Source organism: Nansenia antarctica (assembly GCF_963989245.1).
Source record: "Nansenia antarctica genome assembly, chromosome: 5".
In the NCBI taxonomy this organism is placed as follows: Eukaryota; Metazoa; Chordata; class Actinopteri; order Argentiniformes; family Microstomatidae; genus Nansenia; species Nansenia antarctica.
The window spans coordinates 75,311,794-75,327,409 of record NC_137690.1 but is presented as its reverse complement, the minus strand read 5'-3'; the positions used below and the strand labels follow the sequence as shown (position 1 = coordinate 75,327,409).

Sequence of the window (15,616 nt, the reverse complement as noted above, 5' to 3'; positions counted from 1 at the left end):
ACACACACACACACGGTTCCCCCCTCTATCCCATGAAGAGCGGTCAATACATTGTGAAAATAAGCTGTGCTGTATGTGGATGTAACCTGTAATTGTTGTACTGTTATGATATTCCAAATATAGTGTAATGGAGAACTATGGGAGGGGATGGGCAGACACTTATTTTGTTTTTCATGTGTACTGTTTTGAAATAAATAATCTATTACAAAATATATTGTTAAAATGAATTGCACATGTCATGCACAATTGTATGTTGGAAATACTTCTGAAACCTCTAACCAATAATTCCCCTTCCCACACAGACGCCAACACCCCCAACCAGCTGCAGCAGGCCGCTCTGCCTCTGCTGTCCAACGACGAGTGTAAGAACTACTGGGGGAGCAGCATCAGGGACGCCATGATCTGCGCTGGTGCCGACGGAGCCTCCTCATGCATGGTGAGACCATCTCTCTCCCTCTCTACCTCACAAACCTTTCTCTAGATAGATAGATAGATAGATAGATAGATAGATAGATAGATAGATAGATAGATAGATAGATAGATAGATAGATAGATAGATAGATATACAGATAGATAGATAGATAGACAGATAGATAGGTAGGTAGGTAGGTAGGTAGATAGATAGATATATAGATACTGTAGATAGATAGATAGATAGACAGATAGACAGATAGACAGATAGACAGATAGACAGATAGACAGATAGATAGATAGATAGATAGATAGATAGATAGATATGTAGATAGATAGGTAGATATGTAGATAGTTTATTAGCCACACGACCAAAGCCGGTGAAATTTGTTCTCGGTACAGCATATTGAACTCTGCAGCACACAAATGACAAAAACAAAGAAGTGCACAAGACAACATCAGACAAAACATTAAATAAATAGACAACAACAAACAATCGTGGTATGCACGCATGTCGGTCATGACAGTGAGGAGCGGGCAAGAGGGAGGTGTTCAGAGTCCTGATGGCTATGGAAGAAAAAGCTGTTAGTGAAGCGTTTAGTCTTTGTGGACAACGACTTGTAGCGCCTCCGTGAGGGGAGGAGCCTCCGTGAGGGGAGGAGCTGGAAGAGGTGATGAGCAGGATGTGAGGGGTCAGAGGTGATCTTCTTTGCCCGTTTTACAGTTATGTGGGTGTGCAGAGATTCAACTGAGCGGAGCGGTTTGCTTCTCTCTCTCTGAACTTCCATTCTCTCTTTGCCAGTTTAATTAATTTCTAATTTATTCCACTGAGCCGTCATTTTAGTACATTTTTTTGTCATACCCCTCACCCATCCATCTCTTCACTTAAACCTTTCGACTTATTTACTGTTTTTAATGTTGTTTAACATCTTTCTATCTCGTTCTTACCTTCTCTCTTTCCTTCATCTCCCCTGCCTTTCCCCGCCCTCCTCTCCCCACCCTCCTCTCCCCACCCGCCCTCCTCTCCCCACCCTCCTCTCCCCGCCCTCCTCTCCCCACCCTCCTCTCTCCACCCACCCTCCTCTCCTCACCCTCCTCTCCCCACCCTCCTCTCCCCGCCCTCCTCTCCCCACCCTCCTCTCTCCACCCACCCTCCTCTCCCCACCCTCCTCTCCCCGCCCTCCTCTCCCCACCCTCCTCTCTCTCTGCAGGGAGACTCTGGCGGCCCCCTGGTGTGTCAGAAGGACAACGCCTGGACCCTGGTCGGCATTGTCTCCTGGGGAAGCGGCTATTGCTCCACCTCCACCCCCGCCGTCTACGCCCGCGTCACCGAGCTGCGCGCCTGGGTGGACCAGACCATGGCCTCCTACTAAGAGCCGTGAGCAGTGACCCCAGTCCTGACCCTGACCCTAACCCTAACCCTAACCCTAACCCTAACCTGCCCTGTCCTGACCAGCATAACAACACCTGTGATTTAATCACTGAGAACTGAGAGCTTCACTCTTCTGTCTAAACTGGACATGCGACAAACCTTCAATAAAAACACTTGAACATCAGTGCTGTTGTCCTGACTGGTTACTGTCTCTGGAGAGCTCCATATCGAGTTTACGTGGCTGTGGAAGTTTAGATCGGAGTCTAGAATTACAAGATTTCTGTTTTTTTTTTTTTTTTAGAGTGACTTTTTTTTTGTTTAGAGTGAGAGAATCAAGTTTTGCACTGACTTGTATTCAGGTGCACCGAATACAATTATCTCATTTTTGTCCTTCTTTAGTTGGAGGAAGTTTTGTGTCATCCAGGCGTTTATTTGCTCAATGCAATTACAGAGATTGTCAATGGGACTATAGTCGTTCGGTGAGAGGGCTATGTAGATTTGAGTGTCATCCGCATAGTTGTGGTAGGCAAATTTTCTTTTTTTTATGTTGTGTCCCAATGGAAGCATGTAGAGATTGAATAGAAAGGGGCCAAGGATTGACCCTTGGGGAACCCCACATTTTAATTTGGTCAGATACAAAGTTGCCAATGCAGACATAGTAGCTTCTGTCCTGTAGATTCTATCTATTAGAATGTCGTGGTCGTGTCATCGGCAACGCTAAGATCTAGTAGTACCAAAACTGAGATTGTTTTTGAGTCGATGTTTACGCAAATGTCATTAAGGACCTTAATAAGGGCCGTTCCAGTGCTATGTAGGAAAGCCTGATTGAAAGTCATCGAAGAGATAATTTCGTGTCAAATAATTGCTAAATTGTTCGTGGGCAACCATATCAATTATTTTTCCTATACAGGGAAGGTTTGATATGGGTCTGTAGTTGTTTAGTACAAATGGGTCTAGGCTGTTCTTTTTTAGTAGAGGCTTAATAACTGCAGTTTTCAGGGCTTCAGGGGAGATTCCTGATGAAAGGGAAGCGTTGATTATTTGTATTAGTTTGCCTGCCATGCAGCTAAATATGTTTCTTAAAAAGCTTATTGGCAGGACATCAAGGGCACAGGTGGATGGTTTAAGACGTGACATGATTTTATCTAGGGTCTTGTAATCGATGGTGTTAAATTGTGACATGGTTGTTATGTCCGCCCTATTTCGGGGTGTTAATGGAGACATGTTTTTCATGCCTGACACAGAGCTAATGCCTTGTCTAATGGTTTCTATTTTAATGTTAAAAAAGGATGCAAGCTCATTGCATTTACTAGTCGGGTGAAATTCCTGAACAATGCGCGTTGGGGGATTTGTTAGTCTGTCAACAGTTTTGAAAAGGATGCGCATTGATATATTGATATTGTTGTTTATGATCCTAGAGAAAAAATGATTGTCTGGTGCTTCTTATTTCTAAGTTATAGTTTTTAAGATTCTCTTTATAGATCATTATAGTGGAAGTGGATCATTATTGTTGAAGTTCAAAAACATCTAACAGAACATAGAGTTCTTTGGCTTTGTTGTGAATATTGAAATCACCAGCAATGATCAGACCATTAAATTCAGTAGTAATGATGGAGAGAAGCTGATGAACGGAAGGCAAAAGACGAACCAAAGGAAATCCATCGTGTCAATGTGATGTGAGCTTCTGAGAGGACCAGGACACACTATTTATCCCTGTGCCCCGTCCCTCGTCCACCAATGAGAGGCCTTGGTTGGTCCACCACACCCCACAGTCCAGGTTCAAACATTAACCCTGGGACTGGGAAGTCTTTACATGTCGTGAGCTTAGAATGATAAGGTTCTATCTCTGTTTAGGGCAGTTCAGAGATATTGAGCGTCAAAGTTTTTACATTCCATTATGTTTTGTGAGATGGAACCTTTGTATGTTATGAATTACTAACTCAAAAATGTCAACATTTAAAAAATAACACCACACAGGCATTAATAAACACCTAATGGATCAGATTATGTAAAAAACTCAATTTTGACAAAAATGGAGATAGAACCTTATAATTCTAACGTCACAATGTGCCTTTACATTTATGAACGATTGTTTATACGATTGTTTTTATTTTTTATTTTTTTATTTTTTACATTGTACAGTATTTCCAGTGTTTTCTTGATACATTGGTGATGAAGGCAAGTTATAATGCAAATACAATGTTAATTCTAGCAAAACTTTTTATATAAAAAATGCTACATTTTCACACAATCTGCTTTAATGAAAAACGACTGAACAGATCTTTCTGATTTAGTCTGTTGCCACTCAAGTAGACATACCAACTCGTTTTGAGAAATATTTTAGTAACAGCAGAGAAGTGATGATAGGCAAAACAACCTTTTTCAATTCAATGTCCAAGGTGCTATAATGGAACAAACTGGATTCAAATTGTAAGACTTTCAGTTACATATTGTGACGTTAGAATTATAAGGTTCTATCTCCATTTTTGTCAAAATTGAGTTTTTTACATAATCTGATCCATTAGTTTGTTTATTAATGCCTGTGTGGTGTTGTTTTTAAAATAGAACCTTATCATTCTAAGCTCACGATTAATCAAAGTTGTAACTATGTACATTAAAAGTTGGAAAGATTAAATGCACAATATGAATATCAACACAGTTTGGATGAATGAAATTCTAAATCAACCATTCCTCACAACGAATGTTGAACATTTAGATTTACAGCGTGGGGTTTTTCAAAGACTTGTTGTTGTAATCAGATGTAAAATAGGGTGCTAAGATTGTTTCAAATATCGCAAAGGAGGGAGAGAATTGTAGCAGGTGTACACTGTGACGGGCGGGACACGGCTCCAGATAGGGAAAGGGTTGTGCTGAGTACAGAACACAAGACCACCGGAGACTGAAGGTCAGCATGTACACCCCACTGGTGGCTGAGAAGGCTGAGAAGATTGTGATGATAAACACCTGATACCAGAGAGTTCAGTTTAAACTGACTTTTTCTTTCAAAACTCACTTTTGTAATCTGGTTTATACCCACAGTCATTTTTGACCACGTCATTTGTTATATATTAAAGATGCAATCCATCATTTGTTGTGGCCCACCTCTTCTTTTGGTATCATGTTAAAACATGGGGCTGGGGACGTTTTTGAACACTGTTTTTGAACACATTTCGAAGCTTAATAAAGATTTGTGGAAAGACAATCTTTTTTCCATCTACCTACATGATTACAACAACAACTCGTGACGTTAGAATTATAAGGTTCTATCTCCATTTTTGTCAAAATTTAGTTTTTTACATAATCTGATCCATTAGGTGTTTATTAATGCCTGTGTGGTGTTATTTTTAAAATGTTGACATTTTTGAGTTAGTAATTCATAAAATACAAAGGTTCCATCTCACAAAACATAATGGAATGTAAAAACTTTGACGCTCAATATCTCTGAACTGCCCTAAACGGAGATAGAACCCTATAATTCTAAACGGAGATAGAACCTTATCATTCTAAACGGAGATAGAACCTTATCATTCTAAGCTCACGAACTCTTGAGCCTGACACAGTAACCAGAAAACCTGACACAGTAAATCAAAATGTTCAACATTCCTCCTGAGGAATGGTTCATTTACAATGTCATTTATCCAAACCACGCTGATATTCATACATTTCCAACATTTAAAAAAGACCACCCCCTCTCAGTCCCAGGGTTAATGTTTGAGCCTGGACTGTGGGGTGAGGCGGACCAACCAAGGCCTCTCATTGGTAGACGAGGGACAGGGCACAGGGATAAATAGTGTGTCCTGGTCCTCTCAGAATCACACATTAACACAATGGGTTTCCTTTGGGTTGTATCTTGCCTCGCCTTCGTCAGCGCCGCCTATGGTAAGCATAAGTGTTCTTCTCCTCTGCTGGTGGTTATGTAAGGTGAACATAAGTGTTCTCCTCTGCAGTCTCCAAGGATTGGTTTGGACATCAGTTAGACCTGTAGCTTGGTTTAGTCGGGTTAATGGCCTAGTTATAGAAATGGAATAGAAGTGACAGATATAGTTATTGTGACTCCATGGAGGGCGTTTTACTGGCTTGCCTCAATTGATAAAAACATCAAGCCAAAGTTAAGCCAAAGTGTTACTTCAGTAAGTGACTCCCCCATCTCCTGTGTCCAGGCTGCGGCACCCCCGACATCTCCCCTGTGGTGACTGGCTACGCCCGCATCGTCAACGGTGAGGAGGCTGTCCCCCACTCCTGGCCCTGGCAGGTGTCTCTGCAGGTGAGTCCCCATCTGGTCCTCGTGGTCCATGTCCCCCAGCCAAGCTGACACCAGCTAGGCTCTGTTGTCCTTTTAGTAATGATGATGATGATGAACACCACTGAAGGTGTGGGAATGTTAGTGGATCAGTCCCATACATGTTGAGTGTTTATAATGTAAGGATGTTAGAATGTTTTGACCACCTGTATAAGCCTGCTGCTCTCCCCTTTGACAGCAAACCAGCGGCTTCCACTTCTGTGGCGGTTCCCTGATCAACGAGAACTGGGTGGTTACTGCCGCTCACTGCAACGTCAGGTCAGAAACTATGTTTACACGCAAGCACACACACACCACTCAGGAGTGGACTATAGATGAACTGGTAGAGGTACTGACTGACTGACTGCTGCTGTGTTTCAGGACCTCCCACCTCGTGGTCGTCGGAGAGCACGACAGAGGTTCCAGCAGCAACGAGCAGACCCAGACCATCAAGCCTGCTCAGGTACAGCACCCAACCAGAACCCTCATTCCACCACCCCCACCCCCAACGATCAAACCTCCCCCCTTACCTTGTTAACCCCCCCCCCCCCCCTCAGGTGTTCACCCATCCATCATGGAACCCCAGCACCATCAACAACGACATCGCCCTGATCAGGTTGTCTTCCCCCGTCACCTTGACAACCAACGTGTCTCCCGTGTGTTTGTCTGAAAGTGCTGATGTCTTCGCCGCTGGCACGAAGTGTGTGACCTCAGGATGGGGACTGACTCGCTACAACGGTGAGAACGCACACACACACACACACACACACAGACACACACACAGACATGCACATGCACACACACACACACACACACAGACACAGACACAGACACAGACACAGACACAGACACAGACACACACACACACACACACACACAGACACTCACACACACACACACACACACACACACACACACACACCTACCCCTCTATCTCACAAAAAGGGTCAATATACCGTATTTGGAAAAATGAATTGGCCATGCACAATCATACACTATATGGATAAAAGTATTGGGACACCAGAACATCGCACCCATATGTGCTTGTCGAACTTCTCAATCCAAAACCATTTTGGCATTAATATGGAGTTGGTCCCACCTTTGCTGCTATAACAGCTTCCACTCTTCTGGGAATACTTTCTACTACATTTTAGAATATGCCGTTCCAATTCATCCCAAAGGTGTTGGATGGTGTTGAGGTCAGAGCTCTGTGTGCAGGCCAGTCAAGTCTCCGTTTAGGGTGGTTCGGAGATATTGAGCGTCAAAGTTTTTACATTCCATTATGTTTTGTGAGATGGAACCTTTGTATTTTATTAATTACTAACAAAAACAAATCTACATTTAAAAAAATAACACCACACAGGCATTAATAAACACCTAATGGATCAGATTATGTAAAAAAAAAAACTCAATTATGACCCAATATGGAGATAGAACCTTCTAGAATTCTAACGTCACGTATTGTGTAGAAAAAACGTCTAATACTGATCAACTCAATAGCCCCTACAACCCTAACCCTAACCCCAAACATATACCCCCCCACAGCCATGTTCACTCCCAACAAGCTGCAGCAGGCCGCTCTGCCTCTGCTGTCCAACGAGCAGTGCAAGAAGCACTGGGGCAGCAACATCTCCGACGTGATGATCTGCGCCGGCGCTGACGGAGCTACCTCATGCATGGTGAGACCGTCTCTCTCTCTCTTCTCCTCAGCATCCTCCTCTTTACACACATATACACTTCCATTCTCTTCCATTCCTTTGTTTCATTTGACCCATCATCCATCTCTTCACTTCACTCCCACCTTTTGACCTTTTCTTTACTGTTTTTAACGTTGTTTATTAACACCTCGTTATCTCGTTCTTACCAAGTTACCAACCCCACTCTCTTTCCTTCATCTCCCCCTGCCTTTCCCCATCCTCCTCTCCCCGCCCTCCTCTCCTCACCCTCCTCTCCCCACCCTCCTCTCCTCACCCTCCTCTCCTCACCCTCCTCTCCTCACCCTCCTCTCCTCACCCTCCTCTCCCCACCCTCCTCTCCTCACCCTCCTCTCCCCACCCTCCTCTCCTCACCCTCCTCTCCTCACCCTCCTCTCCTCACCCGCCCTCCTCTCCCCACCCTCCTCTCCCCACCCTCCTCTCTCCACCCTCCTCTCCTCACCCACCCTCCTCTCCTCACCCTCCTCTCCCCACCCGCCCTCCTCTCCCCACCCTCCTCTCCCCACCCGCCCTCCTCTCCTCACCCTCCTCTCCCCACCCTCCTCTCCCCACCCTCCTCTCCCCACCCTCCTCACCCACCCTCCTCTCCCCACCCTCCTCTCCCCGCCCTCCTTTCCTCACCCTCCTCTCCTCACCCTCCTCTCCCCACCCTCCTCTCCCCACCCACCCTCCTCTCCTCACCCTCCTCTCCTCACCCTCCTCTCCTCACCCTCCTCTCCTCACCCTCCTCTCCCCACCCTCCTCTCCCCACCCTCCTCTCCCCACCCACTCTCCTCTCCTCACCCTCCTCTCCCCACCCTCCTCTCCTCACCCTCCTCTCCCCACCCTCCTCTCCCCACCCTCCTCTCCTCACCCTCCTCTCCTCACCCTCCTCTCCCCACCCTCCTCTCCTCACCCTCCTCTCCTCACCCTCCTCTCCCCACCCTCCTCTCCTCACCCTCCTCTCCCCACCCTCCTCTCCTCACCCTCCTCTCCTCACCCTCCTCTCCTCACCCTCCTCTCCTCACCCTCCTCTCCTCACCCTCCTCTCCCCACCCTCCTCTCCTCACCCTCCTCTCCTCACCCTCCTCTCCTCACCCTCCTCTCCCCACCCACCCTCCTCTCCTCACCCTCCTCTCCTCACCCTCCTCTCCTCACCCTCCTCTCCTCACCCTCCTCTCCTCACCCTCCTCTCCTCACCCTCCTCTCCCCACCCTCCTCTCCTCACCCTCCCTCCTCACCCTCCTCTCCCCGCCCTCCTCTCCTCACCCTCCTCTCCCCACCCTCCTCTCCCCACCCTCCTCTCCTCACCCTCCTCTCCCACCCTCCTCTCCTCACCCTCCTCTCCTCACCCTCCTCTCCCCGCCCACCTCTCCCCACCCCTCCTCTCCTCACCCTCCTCTCCTCACCCTCCTCTCCTCACCCTCCTCTCCCCACCCACCCTCCTCTCCTCACCCTCCTCTCCCCACCCACCCTGCTCTCCTCACCCTCCTCTCCTCACCCTCCTCTCCTCACCGTCCTCTCCTCACCCTCCTCTCCTCACCCTCCTCTCCTCACCCTCCTCTCCTCACCCTCCTCTCCCCGCCCTCCTCTCCTCACCCTCCTCTCCTCACCCTCCTCTCCTCACCCTCCTCTCCTCACCCTCCTCTCCCCACCCACCCTCCTCTCCTCACCCTCCTCTCCCCACCCTCCTCTCCTCACCATCCTCTCCTCACCCTCCTCTCCCCACCCACCCTCCTCTCTCCACCCTCCTCTCCTCACCCTCCTCTCCTCACCCACCCTCCTCTCCTCACCCTCCCTCCTCTCCTCACCCTCCTCTCCCCACCCTCCTCTCCTCACCCTCCTCTCCCCACCCTCCTCTCCTCACCCTCCTCTCCTCACCCTCCTCTCCTCACCCTCCTCTCCCCACCCTCCTCTCCCCACCCTCCTCTCCTCACCCTCCTCTCCTCACCCTCCTCTCCCCACCCTCCTCTCCTCACCCTCCTCTCCTCACCCACCTCTCCTCACCCTCCTCTCCTCACCCTCCTCTCCTCACCCTCCTCTCCCCACCCTCCTCTCCCCACCCTCCTCTCCTCACCCTCCTCTCCCCACCCTCCTCTCCTCACCCTCCTCTCCTCACCCACCTCTCCTCACCCTCCTCTCCTCACCCTCCTCTCCTCACCCTCCTCTCCTCACCCTCCTCTCCCCACCCTCCTCTCCTCACCCTCCTCTCCCCACCCTCCTCTCCCCACCCTCCTCTCCTCGCCCTCCTCTCCTCACCCTCCTCTCCTCACCCTCCTCTCCCCGCCCTCCTCTCCCCACCCTCCTCTCTCCACCCACCCTCCTCTCCTCACCCTCCTCTCCTCACCCTCCTCTCCTCACCCTCCTCTCCTCACCCTCCTCTCCTCACCCTCCTCTCCTCACCCTCCTCTCCTCACCCTCCTCTCCTCACCCTCCTCTCCCCACCCTCCTCTCCTCACCCTCCTCTCCTCACCCTCCTCTCCTCACCCTCCTCTCCTCACCCTCCTCTCCTCACCCTCCTCTCCCCATCCTCCTCTCCTCACCCTCCTCTCCTCGCCCTCCTCTCCCCACCCTCCTCTCCTCACCCTCCTCTCCTCACCCTCCTCTCCCCGCCCTCCTCTCCCCACCCTCCTCTCCCCACCCTCCTCTCCTCACCCTCCTCTCCCCACCCTCCTCTCCTCACCCTCCTCTCCCCGCCCTCCTCTCCTCACCCTCCTCTCCTCACCCTCCTCTCCTCACCCTCCTCTCCTCACCCTCCTCTCCTCACCCTCCTCTCCTCACCCTCCTCTCCCCACCCTCCTCTCCTCACCCTCCTCTCCTCACCCTCCTCTCCTCACCCTCCTCTCCTCACCCTCCTCTCCTCACCCTCCTCTCCTCACCCTCCTCTCCCCACCCTCCTCTCCCCGCCCTCCTCTCCCCACCCTCCTCTCCTCGCCCTCCTCTCCCCACCCTCCTCTCCTCGCCCTCCTCTCCTCACCCTCCTCTCCCCACCCTCCTCTCCCCACCCTCCTCTCCCCACCCTCCTCTCTCTCTCTGTAGGGAGACTCTGGCGGCCCCCTGGTGTGTCAGAAGGACAACGCCTGGACCCTGGTCGGCATTGTCTCCTGGGGAAGCAGCCGCTGCTCCACCTCCACCCCCGCCGTCTACGCCCGCGTCACCGAGCTGCGCGCCTGGGTGGACCAGACCATGGCCTCCTATTAAGAGAGCCCAGTCCTGACCCTGACCCTAACCCTAACCTGCCCTGTCCTGACCAGCATAACAACACCTGTGATTTAATCACTGAGCACTGAGAGCTTCACTCTTCTGTCTAAACTGGACATGTGACAAACCTTCAATAAAAACACTTGAACATCAGTGCTGTTGTCCTGACTGGTTACTGTCTCTGTAGAGCCCCTACCACCCCCACCAGGGCTACTGTTGTTGGGTCACTACCTCAACTAGCCTCTACCTCAAGCCAACTACACACACCACTAGAGGGCGCTAGATGCATGTGCATGACAGGGCCATAGATGACTCTGGTCCATCATTGTCTGTATGTACCTCCTCCACCTAAGAGTTACTTCATAGAACCATACATACTATATTTATATGTATAGTATATATTTATTGAACCATAGATACCTATATTTATCTTTAAATGGCTCTGTTACTACCTATACACAGCTACTGTTTGGTTTTGGGATTTTAATCATATTTAGCCATTGTTTCTTGAGGAATATGTCTCATGAGCTTAGTTAAGTGTGCTTGCAACCTGCAAGCACACTTAATGTTCTCGTACATATATATTTGTTATTATTATAGGTAGATTTGGCCTGGCTACTCATCCCACAGTTTTGGCACTAAGTAGACCGGCGGAAGGTTCCGACATACGGTTTACCCACAATGCCCCGTTTAGAGGACAAAAAATCCCATTGACAATGAATGGGGCGATATTCAAAACGCCACAGCTCGGCCTCTGAGTGACGTAAAGACACGTGGTCTTTGCCGGGGGGTGCAGGGGAGTTAGCTAACTAGCACTAACTCTTGTCCCTGTCTAGTTATATCTGTTTTACCCCATCAGAACTCAACATGTAAGCTTGTTTTATTCCATTGTTTGAAAACAATGCAACTAACCGTCCTTAACCCTAAACAAACACTACATTTGTCCAGCCCCATCCCTCAGCAACAACAAACGTACAATTAAAGGCACAAATAATAATAATAATAATAATAATAATATCTTAGATTTATATAGCGCCTTTCTCAGACCCAAGGACGCTTTACAGATTTCATAGACAGACAGTCAGACAGACAGAACAGACAGACAGACAGACAGACAGACAGACAGAGAGACAGACAGACAGACAGACAGACAGACAGACAGACAGACAGACAGACAGACAGACAGTCAGACAGACAGACAGACAGACAGACAGTCAGACAGTCAGACAGAGAGACAGACAGACAGACAGACAGACAGAACAGACAGACAGACAGACAGACAGACAGACAGACAGACAGACAGAGAGACAGACAGACAGACAGACAGACAGACAGACAGACAGACAGTCAGACAGACAGTCAGACAGACAGACAGACAGACAGACAGACAGACAGACAGTCAGACAGTCAGACAGACAGAACAGACAGACAGACAGACAGACAGACAGACAGAGAGACAGACAGACAGACAGACAGACAGACAGACAGTCAGACAGACAGTCAGACAGACAGACAGACAGACAGACAGACAGACAGACAGACAGTCAGACAGACAGACAGACAGACAGTCAGACAGACAGACAGACAGACAGACAGACAGTCAGACAGTCAGACAGACAGACAGACAGACAGTCAGACAGACAGGCTGCAGTTCCACCCACCTGCAGACAGACAGACAGACAGACAGTCAGACAGTCAGACAGACAGACAGTCAGACAGACAGTCAGACAGTCAGACAGACAGACAGTCAGACAGTCAGACAGACAGACAGTCAGACAGACAGAACAGAAAAACAAAACAAAGAAACCAAGACAACGAGAGTGACAAAACTAGACTAGGGGCCAAAGGCCTTAGAGAACAGGTGAGTTTTGAGGGCTGATTTAAAGGTGTCCAGGGTAGGGGGTGGCGTTGCGGATCGCTGTGGGGAGAGAGTTCCAGAGGGTGGGAGCTGCCACACTGAAAGCTCTGCCCCTGAAGGTCCGTAGGTTGGTGCGGGGGGTGGCGAGTAGGCCCATGCCTAGGGACCGCAGGTTCCGGGAAGGGGTGTGTTGACAGAGAAGACAACACAAGCAAGGTACATTTAAGGGGGCGGCTGTGTCTCAGGAGGTAGAGTCGCCGCCTAATGTTCACAAGGTTGGCAGATCGGCGGTTCGAGCCCTAACCCTGAACCCCAAAATTGCTCCCAGTGAGCGGGCCGGCGCCTTGCATGGCAGCTTGCCGCCGTTGGTGTGTGAATGTGTGTGTGTGTGAATGGGTGAATGAGAGGCCGTTGTAAAGCGCTTTGGAGCAGCTTTGGAGCAGCAAAAAAGGCGCTATATAAGTGCAGTCCATTTACCATTTACCAAAACAAACAAACTTAGTACAACTGTAGAGGCTTTTGGAAGGCTGATGGTGAATGACACATATTTACATTATCTTTTAGAAGAACATTTAGAACATTAATTAATTAGCATTATTATTATTTTTTTATTGTAGTCATTTAGAATAAACTGTTACAAAGGTCATAACCATCTGCTGTGATCTCTGTTTGGTAGAAATGAAACTGGGTTTGCTAGGCTCATGCTAGGCTGTTAAAGTGTCATAAAATAATGCAACCCTGCCCATCGACTGATAACAATGTTGTGAGCTTAGAATTATAAGGTTCTATCTCCGTTTAGGGCAGTTCAGAGATATTGAACGTCAACGTTTTTACATTCCATTATGTTTTGTGAGATGGAACCTTTGTATTTTATTAATTACTCAAAAAAAAAACTCAAAAATGTCAACATTTGAAAAATAACACCACACAGGCATTAATAAACACCTAATGGATCAGATTATGTAAAAAACTCAATTTTGACAAAAATGGAGATAGAACCTTATAATTCTAACGTCACGAATGTTGTTCATAGACTATAACATCAGAATGGACAGGAAGTCCCTGCTGCAGCAGACACAGACACCTGTAAGTCGTGTTCCAGTGTTCCTGTAATTACTTGTTGTCAGTGGCGTGCAGTCAGGTGAGGCAGGGTAGGCAGTGCCTCACCCAGGCATTTAAAAAACATTTTTAATATTTTTTTATCTCAAAAATATATATATTTTTTATTTATTTTACTCATTATTCTTAACTTTAATGTGTTAAAATGTTGTTAAAATAAAAATAAATGATGTAAAATGTGTTGTTTTAAAAATATAATGCATGCCCTGGCACCAGGAGAGTTTGCTCCCAAAGCTAGCTGATTGCTGGCGAGAGGCTGAGGCAGACTGTGCTTGTGCCTCTGTGCTATGCGAAGTGATAGACCAACGGTTTCGTAGGTTTGCGCATGCGTAGTCTGTTCTCACATTGTCTTCATTGATGGACGTTGAGGCACCGTGCGACGCTGCCTCTGACAGCATGATTGACAGTTTGCGTTTGGCTCGTTTGGCTTGCCATAGCGGCATTCCTCTGCTGTTCGCGCAGCGGTTCTACATTTCCCCAGCTAACTTGAGATCAGCATCATCATGGATAGACAACAGTTAAAAAAGATTTTCAACCTTCAGTTTTGAGTAAAAAACGAAATGTGATTGAAAATGGGAGGGCAACACCTGACCTATCTCAATTATAACCCAAAGGAAGGGACAGAAGATTGTACGAACATTTCAAACGGAATGGTACAAAAAAAAGGACTGGCTGTGTGGATGTAGGCAGGCTAACAAGCTGTTCTGCTTCCCTTGCCTACTGTTCTGGTCTGGCGACAGCGTGTGGGTGAAAGGGGGCTACTGTAACCTGAACAATTTTCCAAGAGCTTTAGAGAAGCATGAAAAATCCACAGCCCACATCCACTCTCAGATGGCCTTGGAAACCTTTGGCAAAAGTCGCATAGACATGGCCCTGGATGAGCAGCACCGGCTGCATGTTACTGCACACAACGCAAAGGTAAAGGAGAACAGGGACATCTTGAAAAGCCTAATTGATGCAACATGCTACCTTGCTAAACAAGAATGAGCATTTCGGGGGAACGACGAGAGCAGTAGCTCCATCAATCGTGGGAATTATGTCGAACTTTTACATTTGATGGCAGAAAAGGATGAGAAATTTGCCGCACATTTGCCTACGCATGTTACATGATATGCTTAAGATAATGTAGGCTATTGCGTGCCGGTTCAAATGCTGTAAATCCTGTGTTGTTGATGCAGGTGAATTTATAATGTCATTGAGCTGTTTTGCGTGCTGCTGTAAATCCTGTTGAGATGCAGGTGAATGTAGGCAATGCCATACAGGCTGTTGCGCTACGCTGTGTAGTTATGAGATAACAATACATTTGACATTTTTGACCAGCTATTTGATAGTATAGTATATTATGGGCTATGTGATTGACTTTATAGTATAGTATATTAGCCTACATTACATTACAGTCATTTAGCCGACGCTTTTTTTCAAAGCGACTTACAATAATTGCATTTAACGTAGGAGTGTACTGCTTTTTTAAGGCAAAATGAAGAATAGCAAACTAAAAATACAGTATAGCAATAGCATAGAGAAGAATAGCAAACTAACAATACAATAGGTGCTTAACAGGGAGGATCCTGGTAGTAGGCCTACTTCTTGAAGAAGTGAGTTTTGAGCCTGCGTTAAAAGATATAAGGGCTATTGATTGCCTTTATAGTATGCGCTATGCCATTTGAAGTCTGGCTGCTGCG

At 47.7% G+C, this 15,616-nt stretch overlaps 2 protein-coding genes across 2 annotated transcripts in view; both read left to right on the top strand.

Annotated features, from left to right (window-relative positions):
• Positions 1 to 1,967, top strand: part of LOC308158472 (chymotrypsin B-like) — a gene marked incomplete at its 5' end in the record, with an annotated part of 6,668 nt that extends 4,701 nt beyond the window's left edge. Inside the window, 2 exons of the mRNA XM_080532106.1 lie at positions 303 to 436; positions 1,623 to 1,967. Coding sequence (XP_080388232.1) covers positions 303 to 436; positions 1,623 to 1,784 — 296 coding nt within the window. The 3' untranslated portion in view covers positions 1,785 to 1,967. The remainder of the gene's footprint in view (positions 1 to 302; positions 437 to 1,622) is intronic.
• Positions 1,968 to 5,610: 3,643 nt separating this feature from the next.
• Positions 5,611 to 11,075, top strand: LOC308157090 (chymotrypsin B-like; the record flags this gene model as incomplete). Its single annotated transcript, XM_080530569.1, has 7 exons — positions 5,611 to 5,662; positions 5,944 to 6,047; positions 6,262 to 6,341; positions 6,444 to 6,525; positions 6,620 to 6,800; positions 7,608 to 7,741; positions 10,796 to 11,075. 7 exons carry the CDS (start codon positions 5,611 to 5,613, stop codon positions 10,955 to 10,957), a joined length of 795 nt encoding a protein of 264 aa, XP_080386695.1. The 3' UTR covers positions 10,958 to 11,075.
• Positions 11,076 to 15,616: the final 4,541 nt, after the last annotated feature.